This window comes from Gopherus evgoodei, chromosome 1, assembly GCF_007399415.2.
Source record: "Gopherus evgoodei ecotype Sinaloan lineage chromosome 1, rGopEvg1_v1.p, whole genome shotgun sequence".
Classification (NCBI taxonomy): domain Eukaryota; kingdom Metazoa; phylum Chordata; order Testudines; family Testudinidae; genus Gopherus; species Gopherus evgoodei.
This window is the reverse complement of record NC_044322.1, coordinates 215,231,428-215,259,407: the sequence shown is the minus strand read 5'-3', so window position 1 is coordinate 215,259,407 and position 27,980 is coordinate 215,231,428. Positions and strand designations below refer to the sequence as shown.

The 27,980-nt window shown below is 43.6% G+C and overlaps 2 protein-coding genes across 4 annotated transcripts in view; one reads left to right on the top strand and one right to left on the bottom strand.

The window, feature by feature from the left end:
• The window catches only part of VAMP1 (vesicle associated membrane protein 1), a 92,979-nt gene extending 81,973 nt beyond the window's left edge, over positions 1 to 11,006 (top strand). The window contains exon 7 of the mRNA XM_030535357.1: positions 9,400 to 11,006. The gene's annotated coding sequence lies outside the window, so the exon portion shown is untranslated. The remainder of the gene's footprint in view (positions 1 to 9,399) is intronic.
• On the bottom strand, positions 1 to 27,892 carry FBXO40 (F-box protein 40). Of its 3 annotated transcripts, XM_030535312.1 has the most exons (5): positions 27,780 to 27,892; positions 12,711 to 12,755; positions 6,358 to 6,387; positions 3,375 to 5,270; positions 1 to 211 (listed from the first exon to the last, which is right to left on the bottom strand). In XM_030535312.1, the coding sequence occupies exons 1-5, from the start codon at positions 27,786 to 27,788 to the stop codon at positions 14 to 16; spliced, it is 2,178 nt and encodes a 725-aa protein (XP_030391172.1). In that variant the 5' UTR covers positions 27,789 to 27,892; the 3' UTR covers positions 1 to 13. The 3 variants fall into 3 exon arrangements, with proteins under 3 accessions (XP_030391172.1, XP_030391178.1, XP_030391189.1); XM_030535318.1 differs by lacking the exon at positions 12,711 to 12,755; XM_030535329.1 differs by lacking the exons at positions 6,358 to 6,387; positions 12,711 to 12,755.
• Between the last annotated feature and the right edge of the window lie 88 nt (positions 27,893 to 27,980).

The following is a 27,980-nucleotide window of genomic DNA, read 5'->3' as shown; positions in this document are numbered from 1 at the left end:
TAGGAGGATGTATTCAGGATCCATGCCTGAAGGTTGAGACCAAGCTATCTTGAGCCCGCTTTCGGGGTCCATGCATGCTGGCCAGCAAGAATGGATCCTTCTTGTGCTCCACATCATAGAACGGACAAATCTTCAGGTGTTCAGACATGGAGGGAACGTCACTGAACTGCCAGTTGTTAACGGGAGAGAACAGGTTGCTAAACTGCCAGATCTAGTATATGGGAATAAAGGAGAGAAGACTAGAACGTTAATTAAAATGCAAAGAGGTTTTACAAACACATCAATGTTCTAATATTACAATGGACTGTCAATACTCTTAATTGATTGGACTGACTAATGGAGTCATGATAGCATAGGATTGGTGTAACAGTGGACAATCGTCCTATGTCTTTATATACACTGTCTTATAACATCTCTCTTTGTGTAAATACATAACTACGTATCCCAAAGAAAAAGTAAAGTGAGGTTGAGAGTGTACATGAATAACTTATAGGTTAAAAAACATTAGATCAATGTTATAATTATTCCAAAACCAAGCATTATAAATCTAAGAACTTCAGAGTTAAAGTTATGTGTAACAGAAATCCAAATAGGTGAAGTATTAGCCAATACATAAATGATAGTAGTAGTATACAGCATATTACTAGATATTATACATAGGGCTCCATGTTTGTCACAGAGGTCACAGAAGTCGCTGATTCTGTGACTTCCTGCAACTTCCAGGACTTCTGCAGCAGCTAGTGTGGCTGATCCCAGAGCCGTCCAAGCAGCTGGCCCCAGGGACTGCCTGAGCAGTGGCCAGTGCAGCTGGCCCTGGAAACTGCCTGAGCAGCAGTCTTGGGGGTGCTGGGAGCAGCCGCAGCTCGGTGGCTCCTGGCAGTGGTCCTGAGGTGGCCGGAGCAGAGTCACAACACAGCAGTATGGAAATTCTGGGACAGTGCTAAATTCTTAGCCGCCCATAGGAAGCACCTGAGAATGAATTGTAATTAAAAGCAGGTTCCTGCCTGCCTAAACTATACCAGGGCTGCTTTGGCCCCTGATCAGCCTAGAACTGGAAGGGAGAAAAGGTGGTTTAAAAGATCACCCTCTTTCCCTGTATTTGTTAGTGAAGTGCTGGTGAAATGTGCCAGACTGACAACTCTGTAAACTTATGTCCTCTATCAACAGTCCAAGAGCAGCAGAATAGCAGCAGTGTGAGGTCCCATCCCCAAACCTTGCGCTCCTTCACCAATTTCCCTCACTTCTCACCTTGAGAAGTGAGAGAGGAATTCTATTAATAGATTCACAGATTTTTAAGTCCAAAAGGGACCACTGTGATCGTCTAATCTGCCCTGCATTGCTATAAAATTTCACACAGTAATTTCTGCAGTAGGGTGACCGGACGTCCCGACAAAATTGGGACTGTCCCGATTTTGAGCAGTTTGTCCCACGTCCCAACTGAAGTACGGTTGGGATGCCATTTGTCCCGATATTTTGTTTCGGGCATTTTTTTTGGCTTTTGTTTTTTTGTTACACTCACCCATCTGGGTTTTCGGCGGCAATTCGGTGGTGAGTGCTTCTGTCTTTGGCAGCAAGAGTTATTACCCTCTGCCGAAATCCTGCCGAAGACTGCCAGCAATTGAAGGACCCTCCGCCGAATTGCCACCAAAGACCCGGACAGGTAAGTGTAACAATTAAAAAGGCGCTCCCCCTGCACTGGTCCTGATATTTTACTGTTAGCATCTGGTCACCCTGTTCTGCATAAAGCCCATAACTTGTGACTTGTGATTTAAAGATTTCAAATGATCAAGCAGAATCCACTACATCACTCGGTAAGTTCTTCCACTGGTTGATTCCCAGCTATTAAAATATTGTAACTTATTTCTAATCTAATTCCAATTTGCATTTGGCTAGCTTCAACTTCCAGCTGTTTGATTTCATTATGCTAGATTAAAAAGCCCTCAGCTTTTACATATCTTCTCCCCATATAGGTACTTGTTATAGGCAATGATCAAGTCACCTCTTAACCTTAACAGACTGAGCTCCCTACGCCTCTCACTCAAAGTCAGATCTTTAAACCTTTTTGCGGTTCTTCGCTAAACCCTCACCCATTTTTGAGGTCCTTTTTGAAGCACAGACACCAGACATGGACACAGTGCTACTGGAAACAATGTGATGGTTGTCCCCTGCTTGACATATACATAAGTAATATAACATCCCTATTTCTACTCGAGATTTCCTTTTTTATACATCCAAAGTTCACATTAGCTTTTTGGACAGAGCTTTAAGCTGAGTGCTCATCTTCATTTGGTTATTTACTTTTACGCCTAAGTCCTTTTCAGAGTCACTGCTTTTCAAGATGCAATCCTCCATCCTATGTGACCCACACTCTTTGTCTCTTCTTGTATGACCTTGTGTATGTATAGTCATATTAAAGGGCTTGTCTGCACAATGTGTTAATGTGCAGCAGAGGGGCATAAATTCTAATGCGCACCAGCATGCTTGCACACTAATTGGCTCATGTGGACCCTGTTGGGACACACACTGAAGTTCCCTAGGGCACTCTGATGTAATCTCGTTTCAAACAGAAATACATTAATGCACATGAGAGAACTTTTAGGCCTTGGCTACACTCACACTTTACAGCGCTGCAACTGGGGTGTGAAAAAACACCCCCTTGAGCGCTGCAAGATACAGCGCTGTAAAGTGTCAGTGTAATCAGGGCAGCAGCGCTGGGAGCGCGGCTCCCAGCGCTGCACGCTACACCCGTAAGGGATGTGGTTTACATGCAGCACTGGGAGAGCTCTCTCCCAGCGCTGCCGCTCTGACTACACTCACACTTCAAAGCGCTGCCGCGGCAGCGCTTTGAAATTCCAAATGTAGCCATACCCTTAGTGCGCACCAGCAGGTTTCACACTGGCCAGTTAGTGTGCAACAAGCTGGTGTCCATTAGAATTTACATCCCAGCTGGTGCACACTAACATACTGTATAGACAAGCCCAAAGGTTTAAACTTAGAAGTGAAGGGCTTCCTATCCCATGCTTGATACTTTATGCAGCCAAGTCCCAACAAAGCAAATTTTCATGAAAACCCTGTAAATTACCAATCAGTGAAAACATTAGGAGTTGATGTGAAAATCTGGGCTCCCTTCACAGTCACAGTTACTTGCAAGTATTTTACTTTTGCCTTATGAAATAGGATGTGGTCATTTCAGGCTATCTTTAACACTGTACACAACCCAAAAGAGATACAAGTCTAATTTCTAAAAAGTTCTCTGTGACCTTTAAGTGTCAGGAAAGCTCAGTTCACATCAAACAGAGTCACGTCTTGTGTTATATTTTTAATTAGACGATCCTGCAAATATCTTTTGTTTCCCAAACACCACTGTCACTTGCCTTTTTGCGAGCTCTCCATGAAGTACCTCCATGGGAATATCTTTTTTTCTCCCACAGCAGAAGGACCATCCCTCTCTCTTGAAGTAGAGTGGCACAAATATCCCTCATCAGTACAGACACTTGGGACAGCTGAGACAAGCTGAAGCTGTCCAAGAACCCAGCAATATACTGTAAAAGTTCCAATGGAAGGCTGCTCAGGGATTCTTTATTTTTTCCTTGATTACTTCTTGTAAAATTGCATTTCTGTATTTCAGAGAGCACAGGGTCAACCTCTGGTTTAATAGCAAATGTATCAAGATGCTGGCTGTAGATAATCTTTGCTTTACGACTAGCAGGGTAGAAGCGGTTTTGAACAAAAGTACATCCCAAGTAGGCAAGTGGACAACGATGTTGGAACCATCCATTTAGGCAGGACTGGATATCAGCATGAACATTCTTGAAATGTGAAGGAAACTCATCCCTCCTGAAGAAGTGATTGCAAGTAAATGTGAAGGCTGAGCAGCTTTTGTTATGTCTTCTAGTAACACACTCAGTATGAAGCTCTACATGGAGTTCTGGTGGGCTTTTTATATCCAGAACATCTGCTAGAACAGCTCTAGAGGAGAAGGGTTCCACCTGAAAGTTGTATGTTTGTGTCCCAAAATCCATGAACAGTCCATCAATATTCTTTGCTTCCGAGATCTCATGACCTTTCAGTTCCTTTTCCAATGCACACAATAGTGTACTTCTGGCTGTATCTGATTTAGGAAATTCCTCAAGGCTTATTTGCAAATCTGAAGTATCCACTGACTTATCCATTGTTGCTATCTTGTATGCCAAGGCATCTCCAACTCGTGCTCTTTTGCCACGATAGCTAACTGGCACTTTGAAGGTGCACACAGTCTTCACCTCATGAGCCTCCAAGTTCCCATACACAAAGTCTTTCTCTCTTGGTGTGCAAGCAGCTAGCTGACCAAAATGGATGAGCATTCTCCCATGATGCACCAGGTACATGTTATAATCCCCTACGTTAACTTCTTTTTTCAACCTCTCCAGGATTCCATCTTGCCAAGGAGCCAAACCTGTCTTTTCTGCACCTGTAATCACTTGATTATTTTTGTTTTCTTTTGGTTCTTCCACAATAGCTGCTTCCTTTGTCTTCTCTTTGGGGTTGCCATCACAAAGAATCTGTCCTGTTTTCTTGTAGCTATCCCCTTCCTTTTTTTCTGAGTTTGCTGAAAAGTCTGTTGCCTTCAATGCTGAAAGCTCTTTGCTAAACATGTTCTCCCAGGCTTTGTAACTTACTAGATCCATCCCCTTCTTATCCTTTGCCAAATCCTCACGCTCCTGTTGGGTAAGCTCAGCAACTTGATCATCAGCTTCTTTAGAATCACATGCTATTCCTCCAATGGCTCCTTCTTCCAAACCCGCAGCTCCAGCTATTGGTTCTTCCATTTTATCATCTTCTCTCCATTCTGGAAACAGCTCGACCATTTTCAGAGTCCTAAAAAGAATCTTCTGATCTCTGAGGGCTAGAGCTGTATCCAGACACTGCTCATTATGTGGCTCCTTCATAATGTTCTTATGTAGAATGGTTTCTGAGTCTATATTTGGCCAGCGATTCCATTCCATAGAGCAGTGGACAACACTGGCTGGACAGACTTGAAGGTGCTTTGCCAGCTTAAAACGGGCCATGGAGAAAGGGCAGCCATAAACTGCATTGAGGCATGAGACCTGCTCTAGGGGACATAGGAGTTGGTGTTCTTCCTGTTTACACATATGAAAGGCAGCCCCACAGCGTGAATGGCAGTTGATCACTAAGCAGGAGATGGTGAGCTCGATTGGGACTTGGCATTGCCTGTTGAAACATTTCTCACAGTGCGTGTGCTGTCCAGGACTGGTTTTCTGAGCCCTGCCCTATGAACATCATAGATAAGAGAAGACAAAAAGAAAACACAGTTATTGCCTAAAGAAGCATATTGACCACAGACCGAAGTTGCTTGACTCCTATATGCCAAATCTAAAATGTTGTTCTAGTCTGAAAAGTGATTACATAAAAATGACACCTGCTTACATATCAGATCTGGTCCTTGGGTGTATCAGAGTCATATCTGTTAATAATGGCAATGTAAATAAGCCATTACTGCTCCTTACTCTTGTTAGTCCAGTGGAGCAGCACAGCTCTGAAAGAGTCAGCTGCATTCTAGTCCTCCTTGTGCATCAGTAACAGAGTTGTTTATTAAATTCCAATCAGTTGGAGGTAAGGTGTGAGAAGGTTCACAGTATATATTTGAGCTCTACCATAAATCTTCCAGCGAAACCAAGGAAGGCCATATTTGACATTTCTGATATGCCTAATCATGGCTGCTTTTGCTCAGTCTTGCTTTATTTTTTAGAACGTAGAAAAACCAAGCAGGTTACCAGGGTACTAGTTTTGTATGAAATGAGCTGCTTATCTACCTTTCTTTTATGATTGTGCTTTCAGTTAATCTCACAGCTGTAAATTAAATGAATTTAGTTATATAAAAATAATTATTTGTATTTGCATAAGACCTTTCCAGAACAGTTTTCAAAGTGCCTTGCAGACAATTAATGGAGCATGAAAATAATTCTAGGAGTCAGCTATTATTATGCCCTTTTACAGATGGGGCAACTGAAATACAAAGACTAATGCCAAGCACAAACAGGCCCCATTGATGTCAATGACTTGTCCCAAGGAAGTTGCTGAGACAGGAAGAGAATGCAGGACTTCCCCTGCTCTAGCCACAAGACTACATTTCAACCTGGTTCAGCCCTATATTTCATTTGGGTAGGGAAAAAGCCAATGATCAGGAGGAACTGTAGTTAAATCTATAAACAGTTCCCTTCTCCTTTTCCTTCAATACACAACAAAAAATATACAAAGTGGGGTGACCTTTTATGTTGTCAGGATGAAGAAAAGGATATGGACAATTTTATTGGTAGCGTCTTACAAGGAAATCACTTCCTTCCCAAAAGCACCTACCATAATTCCGGCAGACTGTCTTGTTTGTCTCTGAGGAAAAAATGCAAATAATTAGTCAAATAATGAAGACTTCTGGGTTTCAGTAAACTAAACAAATACAATGGTGACAGTGCCCCTCAAGAGTAGTGCTAGCCTTTTGGCTGTCCAAGGTGGAAAATGTTTTCAGCATCCCCACTGAGCCATAATAAACAAACAAACAAATAAATAAATAATAAATACAAATTATGAAAACTGAGCGGCACAGCGGTCCATTGCCCCATGGAAATTGCGGCTCAGGGCAAATACTGTGGTTGATCACCCATACAACCAGTGCTGGTGCTGAGATGTTAGTGTTTTGTATTACTATGCAAGAAACGCAAGTTCTACCATCCTATCCCCAAGAACAGCAGATGCCTCATAGAAAGTAAGCTCAGGCTCTGTGGGAAGAAATGATACATAATGCTGCTTCACCCACATGCTTTGAATCCTGTAGTTTGTGTCCTTCCCCACAAAGAAGTAGCATTTTCACAATTAGCAAGAGGGAATCAATAAAAATACTAAGAAAAGGAAATTGATCTAGATAGGACACTGCTTGGTGGGATCTATAGTCACTACAGTACATACAACCACAGTAAAATTTGGCCCTCAGCCCTGGTCCCTCAACACCTCTTCAGCTTAGATTCTCAACTCTCATGGGATCTTCAGCACAGAACTAGTCTGTTGTTGTCTCTGGCAGTGACCAATAGCTGTTGATTCAGAGAGGTGAAACCAACACTGCATGCTAGGAGAAAAAATTCATTCTTGACTCTCTGCCTTGTGATCAACTTACTTTCTGAATCATTAATCTTGTTTACCCAATCTGTGTCGGCACACAGGGAAAGAGCCAGTTTTAGCAGATTTATAAATTTAGGTGTAGTTTATTAATATCTTTACATTCCTGCAAAAGTGAAGACAAAATATTTCCCTCATTGGCAGATGTCACGGGCCAATGGCCCTTCAGAAGGATTAGGGCCTAACTGGCCCATGACAACCCTGTGGGCTACAACTGAAAGCCACCAGGTGCTCCAGGTGGTGCCCTTTTAGCTAATTAGTAATGGAGCAGCTGAGCTAGATGCAAAGGCAGCTAGAACAGTATAAAGGAAAGGTTGCTGAGAAGGAAGGGGGGTGTGGAGAAAGGAGTTCTGTTAGGAGAAGTGATGCAGCTACTGTAGGCTGGAAGTGAGCCATTATGTAAGCAGGGGACTGGTCCTACTATTGTGGGGAACTTTCCTAGCTTATGCACTATCCTGGCGAAATGGGCTAGGGGAAGGATCTGAGTCCTCGCTCCTACTCCCTTTACCCAGAAGCCTGCCTGACCTCAAGGGCTTCCCGTCCACTCTCCTGTGTGGTGGAGTCCTCATAACCCCAGCAAGGTTGGGCCCAGAATTCCTGGGGGGCTTGACCCTCAACCTTGCTGTGGTCACTTAGGGCAGGGGCTGAGGTGTCCCCACTCCGGGGTGCTCTCTCTGCACTGGATGCTTCCCTGACCCACTGATCATTGCATACAGTTCAAAGCAAATACAATTTATTAAACAGCAACTAATTTAAAAAAAAAGAAGGAAAAAATGGGAAAAGTTAAAGGAAAACACATCACCCTGCCATAGGTGCTGGAACTAGGATTGAGGGGACTGCTGCAGCACTCCCTGTCTGGAAGTGGTTTCCATTACATACAGGGTTTAGTTTGGTTCAATGGCTCTCAGCACCCCTACTCTGGGGGCACAGGGGAACCACAAACAGTGTTGCAGGAATGTAAAAGAAGTTCACAGTCTGTTCCTCACATGTCCCAGGCCTACTTCTCAGGCCCTGGCTGTGCTGCAGGGATGCTGCGGGTCGGACACTTACTCTGGCGGTGGCCACACGCTCTCAGGATTTAGGTGGCAAGACCCTTCTTCCCAGCATTTCCCCTGCCCCATCAGGATTATGATCCCCCCTCTAAGTCTATCCTGCAAGGCTTCTTGGCTGGGGGCATCTCCCTGCACTGGGCCCGTTGTCCATGGTCCCCCCTCAGTCTCCCCAGCTGCTCACTGCACCCAGCTATGGACTGCTCCATCTCCTGCCTCAGCCCCAGCCCCAGCCTGCCTCAACACTGCTGCTGCTCTGCCTTCAGTGCAGCTCCCTGGGCTGCTCCTCTGGCCCCTCTGGCTCTGGTTGTTGCAGCTTCACTCCCAGCACTGACCTGCTCTCTGGGCTGCTTTTCTGGCTTTCTCTGGCTGGTGGGGCTCTGCTCCCCAGCTCAGCTCGGGCTCCTGCTCTCTCCTTAGCTCAGCCCCACTCTGTTTCAGGCGATTTCAGCTCACACACAGGACAGGATGCCCCTGGCCTCCTGACTCCCTCATTAGTCTGCCCGCTCTGTCAATCCAGCTGACCTGGAGCACTGGCCTCCACCATTGGTACTGATTTCCCATCAACCCTTCCCCTTTCTTTTGGAACTGGGAGCTAGCCAACCAGCACCCCCATGACTGAATTTTAATAAGGGACCAAGAGTCCCCATACACATAGGAAGCAGGGTAGGCCACTATGGGGCCAAGCCCTGAAGGAGGGCTTGGAGCTGACAGTGAGAACCCCAAGATAATTGTCAAGATCCCTGGAGAATGGAGACAGTGGCAGAGCTCTTCTCACTAGCCTCTGAGAAGAGAGCTGGGGTAAGTCTCCAGACCAGAGACCTACAGGTGGAAACTGGCTTTGGGGAAGGAAGCAAGATGGAGAGAGCAAGATCTGGTAAAGAAACCCCAGGGGAGCAGAGTAGACTCCTGTGGAGGAAGTCCTGAGTTAGGCCCATGATGAATAGAAGAAACCCACAGGGAGCGGGTTAGTCTCCTGGGGGAGAAGTCCTGGGATAGAGTTTGTAAGTGGGAACAGGGAGACCCCCAGAGGTAAACTGCCAGAGTCCCTGGAGGAGGGAGGTAGGACTGGGAATCCTGCTGTGAAAGAACAAGCCATTAGTTTAGCCCAAGAGGGGCTGAAAAAGAATTATTACTTTGGATTGTTAGGATTTTCATTTGGACCTTTTTGTTGTTCTGAAAGGGTACTGAACTTGGCTGGAGGGCTGAGCCCCAGAAGACCTGATGAGAGAGAGATGGCCTCCAGGAGGTGCCAGAGACAGGGGCTCCTTGCAACATCACAGCCTGACACAAGAGGGTGCTACAGGTGGTGCACAGACCACTTTACAGCAGATTATTCTGTAATTGTCCATTATGGAGTTTCCTGTATCTTCCTTGGAAGCATCTGGTACTGGAACAGGTGGACCAGTGGTCTGATCCAGTTTGGCAGTTCCTAGATTCACATATTATAGAAGATGAGATGTTTCTTTCTTGGGATTTAGTGTTATCTATATTTGAAGTGCTCACAGGAGCAAGAGACACAAACTCATTTATTTCTCACTGGCAGCAGCACTGCTATGGTAATTCATGTCATATTTCGCTGCAACTGTAACCTCTGAAAATAGTCTCAGCCATGACTTGCATAAGGTCACAGGAGGATCAGTGTTATACACCAATAAAAACAAACATATGAACAATGCTTTCCACTTGGAGACTAAATCCAGGACAGGAGTAATTGATAGATACATATATATCTGAATGGGGACCAAAGCACATAAGCATCAATGTCAATAATAACCTATGCAGGTCTCATCCTGTCCACCACCAACACAGAAAGTTCTTTTTGGAACATTTCTGGGCGTGATCTTGCTCTCACTTGTACTAGGGCAAATCAGAATTCCATCAAAGACGCTGGTGTGAAAAATTGGTGTAAGATGTTTTCATTGAAGAAATGGAACTGAATCGGATCTGTGTTTTAATTTGGGCCCTTCCCTAATTTTTGTGCTTTTCTATCAGAACAATTATTTTACACATCTTTCAGTGAATATCAATTTTTTTCAATTTACAAGACAAAAAAGGATTTTTTATAATTTAGCCACAGACTCCACCAGAAACTTTCAAGGTGTTTTTCTCCCTCTCCTTGTACATCATTTTATTAGTAAAAAGAAGTTCCATATTCAGACAGTAGCTGATGATGTTGTTGCTGATACCCAAGGCGCAATAGATCTCAGCTCATTCTCCAGTAGCTATATCAGCTCTGAAATGCTAACAGGATATAAAACTTTTTTTGTCATTAAAGTCCAAAGAAAAATTTCTAAGGCACACTTAATAAGGACACAGTTAAATAAGGATGCAGTTTTCTAAACCTAACTATACTTAACATTTAAAATGAGCTTTATTTCTCAGCTTCCCTCCAACTGGCAAATAATTACAGAAGAGAGGAATAAAAAATTAAAAGTTTACTTGAACCATGCTCAAACTAAAATGGAGTGAGAGGATGTGTGTCAGTGGCAATGTTCTGTCTACTGTGGTAAATAATGTTTATTTTTAAATTGTCATGACAGTAAACCAAGAAGGGTTGACAAATATACAGCTGCTATTTTAGCAGCAGAGTTGCCTGTCTCTGGAACAAGTCTATTTAGTGTCAATAATTAGAGCCGGCGCTTCCATTTAGGTGACCTAGGCAGTCGCCTAGGGCACCAGGATTTGGGAGGGCGGTGTTTTGCGGCCCTCGGCGACAATTCAGCGGCGGGGGGTCCTTCTGCGCTCCATGTCTTCGGCGGCAATTCGGCGGTGGGGGGTCCTTCCGCACTCCGGATCTTTGGTGGCAATTCTGCGGCAGGTCCTTCACTCGCTCCGGGACCCACCGCTGAAGTGCCCCGAAGACCGGGAGCACGGAAGGGCCCCCCGCTGCCGAATTGCTGCCGACCAGGAGCGTGGAAGGACCCCTGCCTAGGGAGGCAAAAACGCTGGCGCTGCTCCTGTCAATAACACATAGTTTATAAATGAATTATGATTTATTTTTACTGCATTTATCCTAAATTAAATCAGCTTTAGTTGATGGACCAAAAGTGGTACATTTGTTTGCTGTGTTAGCTATGTGTGGATCACTGATAACTTAAGACATTGAGCTCATATGTCAAATCCAAGATCTTACTGTAAAATCTTATGAAAATTCTCTTTTGAATAAAAGTGCAGCACTATCATCTGAAATCTGATGGCAAATTAAGAGAAAATGATCTTTCCAAAAACTTATAGCATGATCATCAATTCTGAACAGTCAAAATAAAGTTTGTATGACAGGGTGTACGAGGCACTCTGAGGCCCTCTGCTGGAAGCCTCTTGGTTCAACCACACCTCACCCCAGAAAAGGAGCAGTGAAGATGGGTCGGTCAGGCCTGCCTGGAGGGGCTGCAGGGAGGCAGCCAATCAGAGTGCAGCAGGCTCAGTTAAAAGGGGCTGCAGGGCCTGAGCAGATGTGTATCAGTTGCTGGTTGACATCAGAAGTGGGAAGAAGGACTGTAAGGCAGTGAAACTCTGCAGGGAAAGTGGTATGGGGAGAGGTCCTGAGGGAATGGTGAAAAGGAAAGGGCTACATGAGAAGTGGAAACAGCTTGGGGTTATTTATAGGGTCCCTGCTTTGGGACCCTGAGTAGTGGGTGGGCCTGGGTTGCCTCACCAGCATCTCAAAGTGGCCAAAGCCCAGAGAAGGCAATCAGGAGGGATAGCTCAGTGGTTTGAGCATTGCCCTACTAAACCCAGGGTTGTGAGTTCAATCCTTGAGGGGGCCATTTAGGGAGCTGGGGCAAAAATCTGTCTGGGGATTGGTCCTGCTTTGAGCAGGGGGTTGGACTAGATGACCTCCTGAGGTCCCTTCCAGCCCTGATATTCTATGAATGTAGGGCTGGGGTAGGGGTTTGGGGTGCAGGAGGGGGCTCAGGGGATCAGGGTGTAGGATGGGTTCAGGGTGTGGGCTCTGGCCTGGTGCTGCTTACTGTGAGTGACTCTGGGGTGGCAGCAATATGCAGCAGGGCTAAGGCAGGCTCCCTGCCTGCCCTGGCCCTGTACTGCTCCTGGAAGTGGCCAGCACATCCGGCACTGGCTCCTGGGGGTAGACTGAGGCATGTGGCTCTGCTGTGCACTGCCCTACCTGCAGATACCACCCCTGAAGCTCCCATTCGCTGTGGTTCCCTGTTCCTGGCTAATGAGAGCTGTGGGGGATGGTGCCTACAGGCAAAGGCAGCACATAGAGCTCTCTGCCTCCACCCCCTCCCAGGGGCCACAGGGACATGGTGCCAGCTGCTTCCAGGGCAGGCAGGGAGCCTGCCTCAGCCCCATTGCGCCATACGGCTGCCAATCCCACAGGCCAGACTGAAATCCCTGATGGGCTGGATTCTCTGCTCACCTCCCGCATGCCATAGTTTGGCCTCCCCTGATATAAACGGTCAGCCTAAACTAGCTAAGTCCCTCATTTTGAACCAAAAACTGACATGAGGCGATACACAAAAAGCAAACCTTGCTGGAAGGGTTTAAAGGACAGGAACCTGCCAGGGTCTCCATCTGGAAGATATTAACAGAGAAGAATCTACAGACAGAGCAAGAGAAGCTGCAACTAGCGAGGGTAGACATCATTTTATGATGTGTCGTCTGTAATGCTTTTTCCTAAAATAAATGTACTGTGCTCTGTGAAAGCTGGCTGGCCCCTGGTAACCCTGAGAGAGAACAAATAGCCAGGGCTGGACTAAGGTTAAACCTGCTAGAACAATCACTGAAGTAGAGGCACTGCAAGCCTCAGCTGCTGGTTTGGAGGGAGAGTGTTGTGATATCTGCCCATACAGTGAAGGCTGGAGGTGTAAGACTTAAAGGGGCACCCTTGAGGAGACCACAAAGGAGCAGCTAACTCCAGAACGGAGACAGTAATTTCTAAGTAAGCTGTTTTAAAAAATGAAAACCAAATTCCTTTCCTTTCCTTAGACCCAAAGCACAGACCTCGACCACATGAAAAAATGGAATGAGAACAATAGCAGGCTCTGCGTGAACCAGGCACAAAAAGGATGAGACAGATTTTGTCAGTAGGAGTCACAGCTAGCTATTTCTAGACAGCAAAGGAATGCAGTGATCCAGAAATTCTGGGTTCAGTTAGAGGTTCTGGAGAGGAGAGTTCTCCTGAATGTTATAGACCCTTTTGCCCCTATACCCCAGCTTCCATCCCTGTCTCTAGTCCTCTTTATTCTCTCCTTTGATGCCTGTTCTTCCTTGGTTCCCATTTCCTATCCCCAGCTATTGTCCATGTTAGCACAGCCCCTATTATCCCTTCCACTCAGCTTATGCCCTGGTTCCCTTCTACTCCTATTACTTCCAGCCCCACCTCTGTTCCTCACTTCTCATTAGAGACAGGCTGTGCGCTCCTTGTCTGACATGCTGCTTGGGCATTGCCAGGGCACTGAGAGCACAGAAGAGAAAGACTCCCTGATCTCAGTTCAGGTGCCTGAGTAGTAAAGAGCTCCGTACATTCCACCCCCAAATACACTGACAGGTTGCCATGTCCCCTTTTGGTTTATGTCCTGTCCTCTGATCTCATTTCTGGACATTTACATGCATGATGTGGTGACCATTTTGAAAATGTTTTTTATTTTTTAATGGGAAACATTAGGACTGCTTGGGTATTTTCCACATTTTGAGACGTTTTAAAGGTTAGAATAAAAGACTTTTTTTTTTCCTCAGAAGAAAAGCTTTCTATACACTTTAAATAGTTTAGCAAACAGAAATAAAGTGTTAACAGGCCTGTTTAGAGAGAAATATTTTTATACAGTTTTTGAAATAAAGGCTTTAAATATTAGTTACAGAACATCTTTGTTTTTAAAAAAAATAAAGTTGGGGTTGGGTTAAACACATTAAGTGAGAGAGCCTATAGAACGGCTGAGAAAAGAAAAAGCCTTTCAGCCTGTTATAGAAAGAGAGAGAAAATCAAGTGAGAGTGGCTGCAGAGAGTTTTAAATTGCAGGAAAGGAAGAAAAGCCTGTGTCCCTGACCAAGCGCCAGAGAGAAAAGAAAATCAGTTTACCCCTTTAGCTTCCCCCTAGTCAAATGCTAGTAATTTCAGGACAGTCAACCCTGGACAAGCCACACCTCTTGCTTGAGTCAGTCAGAAGCTATTCTTTACACATGTTCTAAAACTGTGTTTTTTGGAACCAATTACAGTGTACCAAGGGGTGTGGTTATGGACCATTGGCCTGTTTAAAAAAAGAAAAGCATCTCTTTAAACGAATGAAAAGACTGACACTGTACATAGAAGGTTTTGTATAATATACTAGCCTTTTTTTAAAAGTGTTTACTTGCTTTTTAAAGATTTGCCAGAGAAAAACTGCTCTAAAATGTATTACTTGTAAACTGTAAAGAAAGCATTAGATACTTTATAGAATATGTATAACATTTTTAAGAGATAAGAATGCTATTTCTTCCCCACACCCTTTCTTTCTGAAATGTTTAAAAATCTAAATGTTGTTAATCTTTATAATCTAAGGGATGTTTTGTGGAGATTTAGCAGGAAAAAATGTTTAAGATATATTACCCTAGCATTTCAAAAATAGTGTTTGCTTATTTTTAAAGTGATGCATCTTAATCGTAGGACTGGAAGGTCATCTAGTCCAGTCCTCTGCACTCATGGCAGGACTAAGTATTATCTAGACCGTCCCTGACAGGTGTTTGTCTAACCTGCTCTTAAAAATCTCCAAAGATGGCAATTCCACAACCTCCCTAAGCAAGTTATTCCAGAGCTTAACCACCCTGACAGGAAGTTTTTCTTGATGTCCAACCTAAATTGCCCTTGTTGCAATTTAAGCTTATTGCTTCTTGTCCTACTTTCAGAGGTAGACCAAACGCTATCTGTCTGTATTACAAACTGCAGCCCAGGAAACAAATTACTATCATTTTACCATCTTCTGCCTTTTTGTTAACAATACTAAGAAGCATCCTGTGGGGCACCCTGTCATCATGTGGGAGGATTTTGGAGATCTCAGACAGTCCATTGGTGTGATGTTCCCCTCTGGTGTTATCTGGACTGGTGATCTGCTAGGTCACTCCAATCCTCAACTCTGGGAGCCAGCCTGCTCTGCTGTGAGAAACCCCACTCCTGGGCTGTTCACGCACAGCCTCTGGCATGTGAGCTGCTCCTTGGATTGTGCAACTGAATGACACTAGCCAATATCTCTGGTCCCAGACACGACCCTAGGAACCTCCGTCTTGCAATATCTAGTTATGCCCGCTGGACGCTGCAAGATTATATGAGTTTGTCGATTTAACAAATAAATTGATATATACCAGGCTTGTTATCCCAAGGGGAATCTCTGACACAGTTCAAACCAAACACACTGCTTCAGGTAGAATAAACAAACAGATTTATTAACTATAAAGATAGATTTAAGTGATTATAAGTCAAAACATAACACGTTAGATTTGGTCAAATGAAATAAAAGCAAAACACATTCTAAGCTGATTTTAACACTTTCAGTGCCCTTACAAACTTAGATGCTTCTCACCATAGGCTCGCTGGTTGCTCTTCAGCCAGGCTCTCCCCTTTGATCAGCACTTCTGTCACTTAGTGTGGTGTCTATAGATATAGATGGAAGAGAGAGGCAAACATCTCTCCCTTTTATCATGTTTTTTCTCCCCTCTTGGCTTTGCCCCTCCCCTTTAGAGTCAGGTGAGTATTACCTCATCGCAGTCCCAAACTGACCAAAGGAATGGGGGCAACTCACTCAAGAGTCCAATAAATCCTTTGTTGCTGCCTAGGCCAGCGTCCTTTATTCCTGTGAGGCTGGGCTGGGTTTGTCCCATACATGCCCTGATGAGGTATGAATTGCCTCTCTCCTCTTGGAGAGTTTTTGCCTGGGCTTCTTTTAAACCATGAAGACACATTTTCAGCCTCATGACTATATACATATTATAACCTATAACATTATTATAACATTGCTGCAACAACAATGAATATAACATCACTGTAACAACATTCAGTACATCATGAGCCTTCCGAAGACACCCAATGTGACAAACTCTGCATTGGATATCACACAATCATTTTACAAGGATGAACGTGGGGGTGCTGGGTGTTCCCCTGAGGTCAGAGCATCACAATTGGTATTGCCAAAGTTAAAGTGTACCCTCCAGGAAGCCTGCAGTTCCTTGCCCTACCATATAGAGTTGATGGTAAAACAGTATTCCCCTATGTGCCTGTTATGCAGAAACAAGATGAAAGGAACCCTGCACGCAAAGGCAGGAGGAGAGGGCTGTAGCGGGGACATGGTGCACGATAGAGCTGCTGGAGGCTTTAGACAAAGGGTACAAGATCACTGAAATGTATGAAGTCTGGCACTTTAATTGGTCTTCTGACACAATGTTTTCAAACTACATTAAAATGCACCTCAGACAGAAACATTAAACATAAAATGCACCTCAGACATTGGTCCCCTGAACCCATAACCTGAGCCACATCGAAAACCTTTCTGTTTACAGCAGAGAGGAGCGGATAGGGAGCTGTAGACAGGAATTTGAGAGCGTTTGACAGAGGGAGGCTTACAATGGTGAGGAGGACCCACAACACCTGTGCCAGCACTGCTTCTGTCTCCTCCACCTGCGCCTGTAGCCAGACAGAGCGCCAAAGCATGGATGCTTTTACCCAGATTCTGGTGTGGGCTTGCAAAGACTGTAATTTGCAATTTCCACTTACTGATATCCAGGCTGGGGGTGGCATCCAATGTGAAAGGTGCCTACTGGTGGAATCTCTCAGGCAGCAGGTGGGAGAGCTACAGGAGGAGGTGGCCAGGCTGAGGAACATCTATGTCCATGAGCAATTCCTGGACAGTATCCATGTGGAGACAGCTGATGGTGCTGTCCCAGTTGACAGGACTACTGACACTCCAGTGAAGGAGGAGATGCCTGAGGGTGTATCTGACACACCAGTGGAGGAGGAGGCTCAGGGTGGACACAGCCAGCTGGTTACTTCTAGCAGCAGGCAGTGCTCCACCGCTGCTGCGAACCCTCCTGCTGTGGTAAAAGATAACCATTATGCTCTTCTTGATACAGGAGAGAAGAAATCACCCCCAACAGTTAAGGGGGTGAAGCCTCGTACCCCTAAGGCTGGGAGGTCTGCTGCCACCACTGATAAGAAACGTAGGGTAGTGGTGGTTGGAGACTCTCTGCTGAGGGGGACGGAGACACCCATCTGTCGCCCTGACCGTTCATCCCGGGAGGTATGCTGCCTGCCAGGGGCCCGTATCCGAGATGTTACAGAGGCATTGTCGAGGATTATCCGGCCTTCTGACTACTATCCCATGCTACTCATCCATGTGGGCACAAATGATACTGCGAGGTGTGACGCTGAGCAGATCAAGAGTGACTACAGGGCTCTGGGAGTACGGGTTAAGGAGTTTGGAGCGCAGGTGGTATTCTCTTCGATTCTTCCTGTTGAAGGTAGGGGTCCGGGCAGAAACAGATGCATCGTGGAGGTGAATGCCTGGCTGCGAAGATGGTGTCGCCAGGAGGGCTTTGGCTTCCTCGACCACGGGATGCTATTTGAGGAAGGACTGCTAGGAACAGATGGCGTTCACCTTTCGAAGCGGGGAAAGGCCTTATTTGCGCACAGACTGGCTAACCTAGTAAGGAGGGCTTTAAACTAGGTTCGACGGGGACAGGTGAGCAAAGCCCACAGGTAAGTGGGGAACAAGACCTGGGAGATGGGTTGGAAACAGGAGGGAGCACGGGCTATAATGGCAGAGAGGAAGGAGGGTCAGGGCAAAGCTGGGAGGCAAGATCAAACCAGTATCTTAGATGCCTTTATACAAATGCAAGAAGTATGGGTAACAAGCAGGAAGAACTGGAAGTGCTAATAAATAAATACAACTATGACATTATTGGCATTACTGAAACTTGGTGGGATAAAACACACGACTGGAATGTTGGTGTGGATGGGTATAGTTTGCTCAGGAAGGATAGACAGGGGAAAAAGGGAGGAGGTGTTGCCTTATATATTAAAAATGTACACACTTGGACTGAGGTGGAGATGGACATAGGAGACGGAAGGGTGGAGAGTCTCTGGGTTAGGCTAAAAGGGGTAAAAAACACAGGTGATGTCATGCTGGGAGTCTACTACAGGCCACCTAATCAGGCGGAAGAGGTGGATGAGGCTTTTTTCAAACAACTAACAAAATCATCCAAAGCCCAAGATTTGGTGGTGATGGGGGACTTCAACTATCCAGATATATGTTGGGAAAATAACACCGCGGGGCACAGACTATCCAATAAGTTCCTGGACTGCATTGCAGACAACTTTTTATTTCAGAAAGTTGAAAAAGCTACTAGGGGGGAAGCTGTTCTAGACTTGATTTTAACCAATAGGGAGGAACTTGTTGAAAATTTGAAAGCAGAATTTGCTTGGGTGAAAGTGATCATGAAATCATAGAATTTGCAATTCTAAGGAAAGGTAGAAGAGAGTACAGCAGAATAGAGACAATGGATTTCAGGAAGGCGGATTTTGGTAAGCTCAGAGAGCTGATAGGTAAGGTCCCATGGGAATTAAGACTGAGGGGAAAAACAACTGAGGAAAGTTGGCAGTTTTTCAAAGGGACGCTATTAAGGGCCCAAAAGCAAGTTATTCCAATGGTTAGGAAAGATAGAAAATGTGGCAAAAGACCACCTTGGCTTACCCTTGAGATCTTGCGTGACCTACAAAATAAAAAGGCGTCATATAAAAAATGGAAACTAGGTCAGATCACAAAGGATGAATATAGGCAAATAACACAGGAATGCAGAGGCAAGATTAGAAAAGCAAAGGCACAAAATGAACTCAAACTAGCTATGGGAATAAAGGGAAACAAGAAGACTTTTTATCAATACATTAGAAGCAAGAGGAAGACTAAGGACAGGGTAGGCCCACTGCTCAATGAGGAGGGGGTAACAGTAACAGGAGACTTGGAAATGGCAGAGATGCTTAATGACTTCTTTGTTTCGGTCTTCACTGAGAAGTCTGAAGGAATGTCTAGTATAGTGAATGCTTACGGGAAGAGGGTAGGTTTAGAAGAGAAAATAAGGAAAGAGCAAGTAAAAAATCACTTAGAAAAGTTAGATGCCTGCAAGTCACCAGGGCCTGATGGAATGCATCCTAGAATACTCAAGGAGTTAATGGAAGAGGTATCTGAGCCTCTAGCTATTATCTTTGGGAAATCATGGGAGACGGGGGAGATTCCAGAAGACTGGAAGGGGGCAAATATAGTTCCCATCTATAAAAAGGGAAATAAAAACAACCCAGGAAACTACAGACCAGTTAGTTTAACTTCTGTGCCAGGGAAGATAATGGAGCAGGTAATCAAAGAAATCATCTGCAAACACTTGGAAGGTGGTAAGGTGATAGGGAATAGCCAGCATGGATTTGTAAAGAACAAATCGTGTCAAACTAATCTGATAACGTTCTTTGATAGGATAACGAGCCTTGTGGATAAGGGAGAAGCGGTGGATGTGATATACCTAGACTTTAGTAAGGCATTTGATACAGTTTCGCATGATATTCTTATAGATAAGCTAGGAAAGTACAATTTAGATGGGGCTACTATAAGGTGGGTGCATAACTGGCTGGATAACCGTACTCAGAGAGTAGTTGTTAATGGCTCCCAATCCTGCTGGAAAGGTATAACAAGTGGGGTTCCGCAGGGGTCTGTTTTGGGACCGGTTCTGTTCAATATCTTCATCAACGATTTAGATGTTGGCATAGAAAGTACGCTTATTAAGTTTGCGGACGATACCAAACTGGGAGGGATTGCAACTGCTCTGGAGGACAGGGTCAAAATTCAAAATGATCTGGACAAACTGGAGAAATGGTCTGAGGTAAACAGGATGAAGTTCAATAAAGATAAATAAATAAATAAAGATAAATGCAAAGTGCTCCACTTAGGAAGGAACAATCAGTTTCACACATACAGAATGGGAAGAGACTGTCTAGGAAGGAGTATGGCAGAAAGAGATCTAGGGGTCATAGTGGACCACAAGCTTAATATGAGTCAACAGTGTGATACTGTTGCAAAAAAAGCAAACATGATTCTGGGATGCATTAACAGGTGTGTTGTAAACAAGACACGAGAAGTCATTCTTCCGCTTTACTCTGCGCTGGTTAGGCCTCAACTGGAGTATTGTGTCCAGTTCTGGGCACCGCATTTCAAGAAAGATGTGGAGAAATTGGAGAGGGTCCAGAGAAGAGCAACAAGAATGATTAAAGGTCTTGAGAACATGACCTATGAAGGAAGGCTGAAGGAATTGGGTTTGTTTAGTTTGGAAAAGAGAAGACTGAGAGGGGACCTGATATCAGTTTTCAGGTATCTAAAAGGGTGTCATCAGGAGGAGGGAGAAAACTTGTTCACCTTAGCCTCCAATGACAGAACAAGAAGCAATGGGCTTAAACTGCAGCAAGGGAGATTTAGGTTGGACATTAGGAAAAAGTTCCTAACTGTCAGGGTAGTTAAACACTGGAATAGATTGCCTAGGGAAGTTGTGGAATCTCCATCGCTGGAGATATTTAAGAGTAGGTTAGATAAATGTCTATCAGGGATGGTCTAGACAGTATTTGGTCTTGCCATGAGGGCAGGGGACTGGACTCGATGACCTCTCGAGGTCCCTTCCAGTCCTAGAGTCTATGAGTCTATGAGTCTATAAACAAGAGGATTTTGGTTTCCTTCACTGGCATACAGATGAGTTGAAAAAAACCCAGTATGCTACAGAGTACTATGGAAAAGAAGTCATGCATTTACATCTAAGCAAGATTAAAGAGAACCCTGCAAAAGGACAAATCTCAAAGCTGTTTTTAAATTCCTTGTAGGGAAAATTTGACCAGTGAACAAGTCTAACACCAGTATACTGACAGACCTCGACAAACTCATCAGGTACGTCTTTTCGTCTTATTATGAAGAGTCATTGTGCAAGTTTATCGATGATGATATGGCCATAGTGTGCTGGAAGTATGCAACAGAACTCTGGTGCACCCATTCCAGCAACACGTGTTCATACTGTGCTTCACCTCCACTTATGTCAGGCTAGAGCTCTACTGGCTGTTAAATTGTTTACAGGAGTGTTGTCTGTACTATTATACTGATTCTGTGATTTTTGTGAGTAAAGAAGGGGAGTAGAACCCATGCCTAGGGGATTATTTAGGTGATCTGACTGGCAAGATACCAGCAGATGAACATTGTGGAGTCTATATCTGCAGGGCCTACAACATACAGGTATACACTAGCCGGAGGTAAGACCTGTACAAAAGTAAAGAGGAGCATGCTGAACTTGGGGAATACTGAGAAAATTAATTTTGGGAATTTAAAGCTCTCATGCAGGACTACTGTTTGAATCCTGAAGGGGAAGACCTAAAAGAGATTGTGATACAGCAGCATGGGATTCTGAGGATGAAAAAACACTGATTGGTAGAGACAAGAATTCTTTAAAATACCCAGAAAGTCATTTACGATAAAAGAACCCTCAAGGCAGATTTTACAACCTTGCCAAAAAGGTATTGATTATTACGCAGAATCACATCTAATTTGTCCATCCTTTTTCCTATTTGCTTTGTGGCCTTTCAAATTCAGGAAAATTCTTTTAAAAAATTGTTAGAAAATAGTAATAGACAGTTTTGCCTGCCTGAAATATTGTGAGGTGTTAGACTTGTTGGCAACAGTTGTATGAAGAGCTGTTACATGTATTTCCTTATATCACATTTTTGTAAGGTTTACCTGGTACTTTTAAGAATGAATAAAAACAACAAAGAGTCCGATGGCATCTTAAAGACTAACAGATTTATTTGGGCACAAGCTTTCATGGGTAAAAAACCTCACAGACTAACACAACTACCCCCTGATGCTTAAGAATTAATGTTTATTTCCTAGTAATAAAGTGAATATGGTGATTATAGATGTCTTGATGGAATCTGCTTCTGAAAGCAATGAAATCAAGAAAGCCTTTACAAAATACATACACCTCAGGAAACTAAATATTATGTACATTGTGCAAAATGTGTTTTTTCCAGGGAAAAGAGAGTCATACAATTAATTGAAATATAAAATACATGATTCTCTTAAAAAACCCACTAAATAAACAGCAAATTGCCACGCTGGCACGTCAAATGTACATGGTAAGACACAATTCTTTTTGGAGGCTTTTAAGGATACTACTAAAAAACCCTATGGGCATCTATTGGTGGATTTAAATGCTTCAACAGCCAAATCCTACAGGCTGAAAATAGGCCTTCCTCCTCCTGAGTAGTCCTATGTAAACATTTTGAAAACAGCACATAAAAAGTAGTATTTTTTACCAAGACACTACCATTTTAAGAGGCGATACCCCTTACAAGTATGTTTAGCCGTGTGCAAAGAAAGCTGGTGCTTTTTAAACTGCTTATCAAAGCCAGACTGTAAATCTTCCAACTCACAACATGAAAGACAGGTCTGATCATGTTGAAATGTGTTTGGGACACCTCTGGACATGCTCCACTTTTTTTCCTTTTACAAACTACACCACCCTGGGGTCATTTTCTGTTAAGTCATCTGTATAAAATTTTAAAATCTGATCAACAGATAACCCCTTATTATATTTCTTTAAAAATATATATATATACACACACAATGACAACTACCAGTTACCATGAGGAGGTCTTGTAGGTGTTTCTGGTGAAAAACAATATTATCAGAGTTATGATTTTGAAAAAAATCATGGTAGTTTTAGGAATCCATAGGAGTCAAAACAACTTGCCTGGCTTGGGTTTCTTCTGAACACATGCTAGTGCACCCAAAGGCAATTCAGGCTTCTTGGAGTCTGTAGGTGTCTTGCAAAAGGTCATGATCACAACCTATAGACTCCCAGTTTAAAAGCTCTTGCAAAAAAGTATGTTCTTAAAAATGGTTCAGGACGTGTCTAAAGAATAGCTTCTGATTGGCTCAGGCAACAGATGTGGCTTGTCCAATGCTGACTGTCCTGGAATTACTGGCTTTTGGCTAGTGACAGCTAAAGGCATAAGCTACTTTTCTCTTCTCTCTGCCGCTTGGGCAGTGACATAGGCTTTTCTTCCTTTCTTGTTTTAAAACTTTCTCTGTAGCCTCTCTCCTTTCTCTCTCTCTCTCTCTCTTTCTTGTAATAGGCTGGAAGGCTTTTGGTTTTCTCAGCTGTTCTACAGCCTCTCTTACTTTGTGTCTTGTTTAATCCAACCCCACTTTATTTTCTCTACAAACGCATGTTCTGGTACTAATATTTGATGCCTTTATTTAAAAAACATACCATTATTTTTCAGACTTTATTTCAAAACAACCTAAATCCATAACAATTGTTATTTCTAAAAATACATATTTTATTACTAATATTTAATGTCTTTACTTCAAAACTGCATTAAAAGTATTTTTTCTGTAGAAAGGCATATTTATGTCTTAACACTTTATTCCTCTGTTTACTAAACTTTATTTAAAGTGTGTAAAAAGCCCATTTTCTTCTGAAAAAAAATCTTTTTTCTTCTAACCTTTAAAGTATCTCTAAATGTGAAAAAACCACATTCAAGCAGTTCTAACATTCTCCATAAAAAATAAAAAAGCTTCAAAATGGCAGCTGCAACAAATGTGTACATGTCCAAAAATGAGACCAGAGGGTGAGACATAACCCAAAAAGCAGACATGGAAATCTGTCAAAATGTATATGGTGATGAAAGGAATAGAGGTCTTTACTACTTGTCTGGCACCACAATAGCCCCCGCAGCCTGCAAGGACCAGTTGCAGAAAAAGTCCTGGTCAGCCCCAGAATGCATGGGATACAACATTCTCAGTTGCTGTGTGGGACTACCACATGTGTGACACATTAGGAGCTTTGTGGGGATAGAACATGCTCAGTGTAGATAGAATCTTTGGCAAATAATGCTCCCAAACTCTAATAAACCCCTGAGGCCTAGTCTACATTACAAAGTCAGGTTGACTTCACTACATTACTGAGGACTGTGAAAATATTTGTTCTGTGCAACGTAGTTAAACCAACTTCATCCCCAGTGTAGACACTGCTAGGTTTATGGAAGAATTGTTCTGTTGACACCCTTCTGTCTCTATAGTACGTGGCTACACTACAGAGACACAGCTGCCACACTGCATCTGTGCCACTGTAGCGTTTCTGGTGCGGACATGCCCCCAGTGTGTGCAAACTGCTTTTTTTTCCAGAGGCTTATAACTTGACCAAGTTTTGGCAGATTATATAGGGATGACAGAAGGCACACCTCTGCTACCAGGGTGACCTCCCGCTGTCAAATTTAAAATTCCTGTTCTACAGCATTCAGGGGCATGAGCTTCTCAATAAAACAGCAATAAGATTTTTTTTTAACATTTATATGAATCTAATATTACCAAGATTTTTTTAAACTTTTTTTCTAGGGAAGAGGCTGAATGGGTTTGACTGAAACAAAACAAACAAACACACACATGCACACACAAAACTTATCCTAAGCCAAATACCAGCATGGAAAAGTTTGATCCAAACAGTTAAAGTTTGGCAAAGTTATTAATCGAAAATGCGCTGTTAACCAACCCTAATTACAGGTGGTGCTACTGGCTTTGCCTATATTTATTATGTTACCTTTAGAATCTAAGTTGGGCTAAAAATGTGAGGCTTTGCATTATGGATATTGAAATGTCTCCCAATAAAACTAACTAAAATGGATAAATCGTATGAACAGCTTGCTCCAAGGCTCCACAAAGCTACTCATACAGAGGAGCCAGCCAGAGTCTCTACTTGATAGGACTAGAAGCAGCCAAAGCAGGTATTGCAGCTCTCTGAGGAAGGGGTAAAATGGGCCCAGCCAGTGCCTTCCGTCCCCAAAACACCCTACTGGATTCAGAACTAGGGGAGACCTTCCTTTTCACTGTGGGGGCACTAGGACCCAGGCAGTGCCTCCCTTCCCCAGCTCCATGTGAGCTGCAAAGAGGAGTCAACCAAAGACTCTATCCTGTAGGGGCAGTAGCTGCTAAAGCAGAGACTTTGGGTCCCCTGGATATTCCAGTCAAAACTGCAGAATGTTCTGACTTTCTCTGTCCTGTGCTGATTGGCTGTTTGCTCCAACCCTCCTCTGGGATCTGTTCACCTCAGCTTCACTCCACATCTTTCCCTCTTACTCTCCCCTCCCTTTCCTTTCAGCTGATGCCCCATCCTCCTAAAAAATCATGGAAGTGACATGATTTTTGCTACCATCGTTGCTCACTCTGCTTGTGTGTTATACCCTTCTCCCGTCCTGTCTGCCTGGTCTATTTAAATACTATTGTCTCATTGTTTCTTTATACTCCACCGTCAGTCAGTATCCGTCTGTTTTCTCTTGTCTTACACTTAGACTTTAAGTGCTTTGGGACAGGGCTGTCTTTTTGTTCTGTATGTACAAAGCATAGCACAATGTGGTCCTGGTCCTCTCCTAGACACTACAATAATACAAATAAATAATAATAATATTCCTGACGCTTCTCCAGCTCCTCATGTATCTGGATGTTTTCTAAAATTCCATTTTCAAAACCCTTTGAAAATTACAATGCTTGAAACTCCAAAGGGCCCTTCACCTGTCTGTTTCTGCAACCTCATGAAAATTCCAATTTAGAGATGGTTTGAGGATTTTTTTAATCTCAATTAGTGTTGTAACTCTACTGACTTAAACTGAGCTAATCTCAATTTACGACAAGGTAACTGAATTCAGAATCTGACCCTTTAGAAAGGAAAAGTGTTTTGCCATTCACACATCACCTAACCAGCACTGTTCAAGAAATGGTGCAATTGTTCTGATCCCTTAAAAATATTCATATTTTGTACAGATCATGAGAAAAAAACAATGAAGCTTAAGACCAATATTTTCAGAAGTGTTCAATGATACAGGGCGTCTCTATAATGTGGAATCCAATTTGAGATATCTTATACTTGATTTTCAGTGGTGATAAGAAATCAAGCACGAGGGGCTAGATTCACAAAGGGATGCCTAAACCTAACATTTAGGCACCACTGAGATCCTCAAATCCCCTGCTCAGCTGCCACCTAAACTCGGAGGCACCTAAATTCCCTAGGTGTCACTATTTCTGTGGTATAGTCCACTAGGTGCCTACATTTCCACAGGTGGTTCTCAGAACATGCTTACTGGCTCAGGCCCCCCAGATGGCTTGAGGCAGCCAGAGCAGGAATATTGGCAAAAAATGTGTATGTCCCAGAATACCCAAAAGCTCAGGCTTACGGCACTCACCCAGGACATGGGAGACCTGTTTTCAAATCTCTACCCTGCCTGGTTTGGAGCAGGGACTTAATGGGTCTCCCACCACCCAGGGGAGTGCCCCAACCACAAGGCTATTGGGTATTCTGGGGCTACGTCTCTCTCCCCTGTTGCAACTGTTCCACTTTGTGTTAAACATTTAAATATTAATTGGGCCAAAGAGAAAAAGAGACTGACTTGATAGCCAGGTGGCTAAGGCACTCAGCTAGGCCATTGGAGACTTAAGTCCCTGCTCCAATGAACTGTTTTAATTATTTATACAAGGTGGACAGCTTGAACAGGAGAGACAGAGAATAACCTGGTGGCTAGGGCACTCACTGGGGATACAGAAGACTCAGGTTCAAGTCTCTGCTCCAAATCAGGTAAAGCAAGTATTTTAAAACAGGTTTACATCCCAGGTGAGTACTCTAACCACCAGGCTATTGGCTATGATAGCATGGAAGTCTCTCTGTTTATTCTTGAGACAGAGATGACCTTGCTTAGGTGCCTATCTCCATGGCTGTGAACCCTGAGCAGAGATAGGCACCCAAAAACCTCCGTTGTGTCTAACACTGGTTAGGCCTAGCCCTTCTCCACAGCATTTTCTACTGGCTGTCTGAGGTAGCTACCCACTCAGCTTGCTGGCTGCTGTGAACCCCATTCTTAAGCACCTAACTCTCCCCATACACTGTGTAGGGAGCCTGTACCCCTCATACAGGGTGAGAAGTCCACTGCCCAGCAAGTTACCTAAAAGTTAGGCATTGCACCATTGAGCTTTGCAGTGCCTAAGTCTTTGTGGATCTAGGCTAAGGTACCTCACATCAAGCATCCAAAAGCAGGGCCACCTAGCATGAGTGAAAAAATCAGGAGTACTTGTGGCACCTTAGAGACTAACAAATTTATTTGAGCATAAGCTTTCGTGGGCTACAGCCCACTATAATGGATGCATAGAACGGAACATATAGTGAGGAGATATATATATACATACAGAGAACACGAAAAGGTGGGAGTTCCCCTACTAACTCTAAGAGGCTAATTAATTAGGATGAGCTATCGTCAGCAGGAATAAAAAAAAGTTTGTAGTGATAATCAAGACAGACCATTTAAAACGGTTTGACAAGAAGGTGTGAGGATACTTAACATAGGAAAATATGAGTGAACGCTTTTGAAAAATTTGGCTGTGAGGGTTTTTTTTTTAACTCTAGCTACTGAGATTGTTTTGTAGATTTTAACCTTGATTAAGGCTTGGCTGTGTAGTATTAGCATAAGCTTTGATTAATAAAAAACAAGACTGTTTCCTATTTGTAAAGCCTTACCTTGATCATACAGTCGCTGTGATTATATCCAAGACACTTGTTCTCTTGGTTTTTCTCAGCTGGGTTGAAGTGAGGTGATTAGGGATAAGTAGAAGGCAAGAATGGGGGGCAAAAGAGCAAGCCCAAGTAGAAAGGTATATCAAGTGACTTTGGATGTTAAAAATAAAACTAGCATGCTGAGCCATGTGACCACATGGCTCA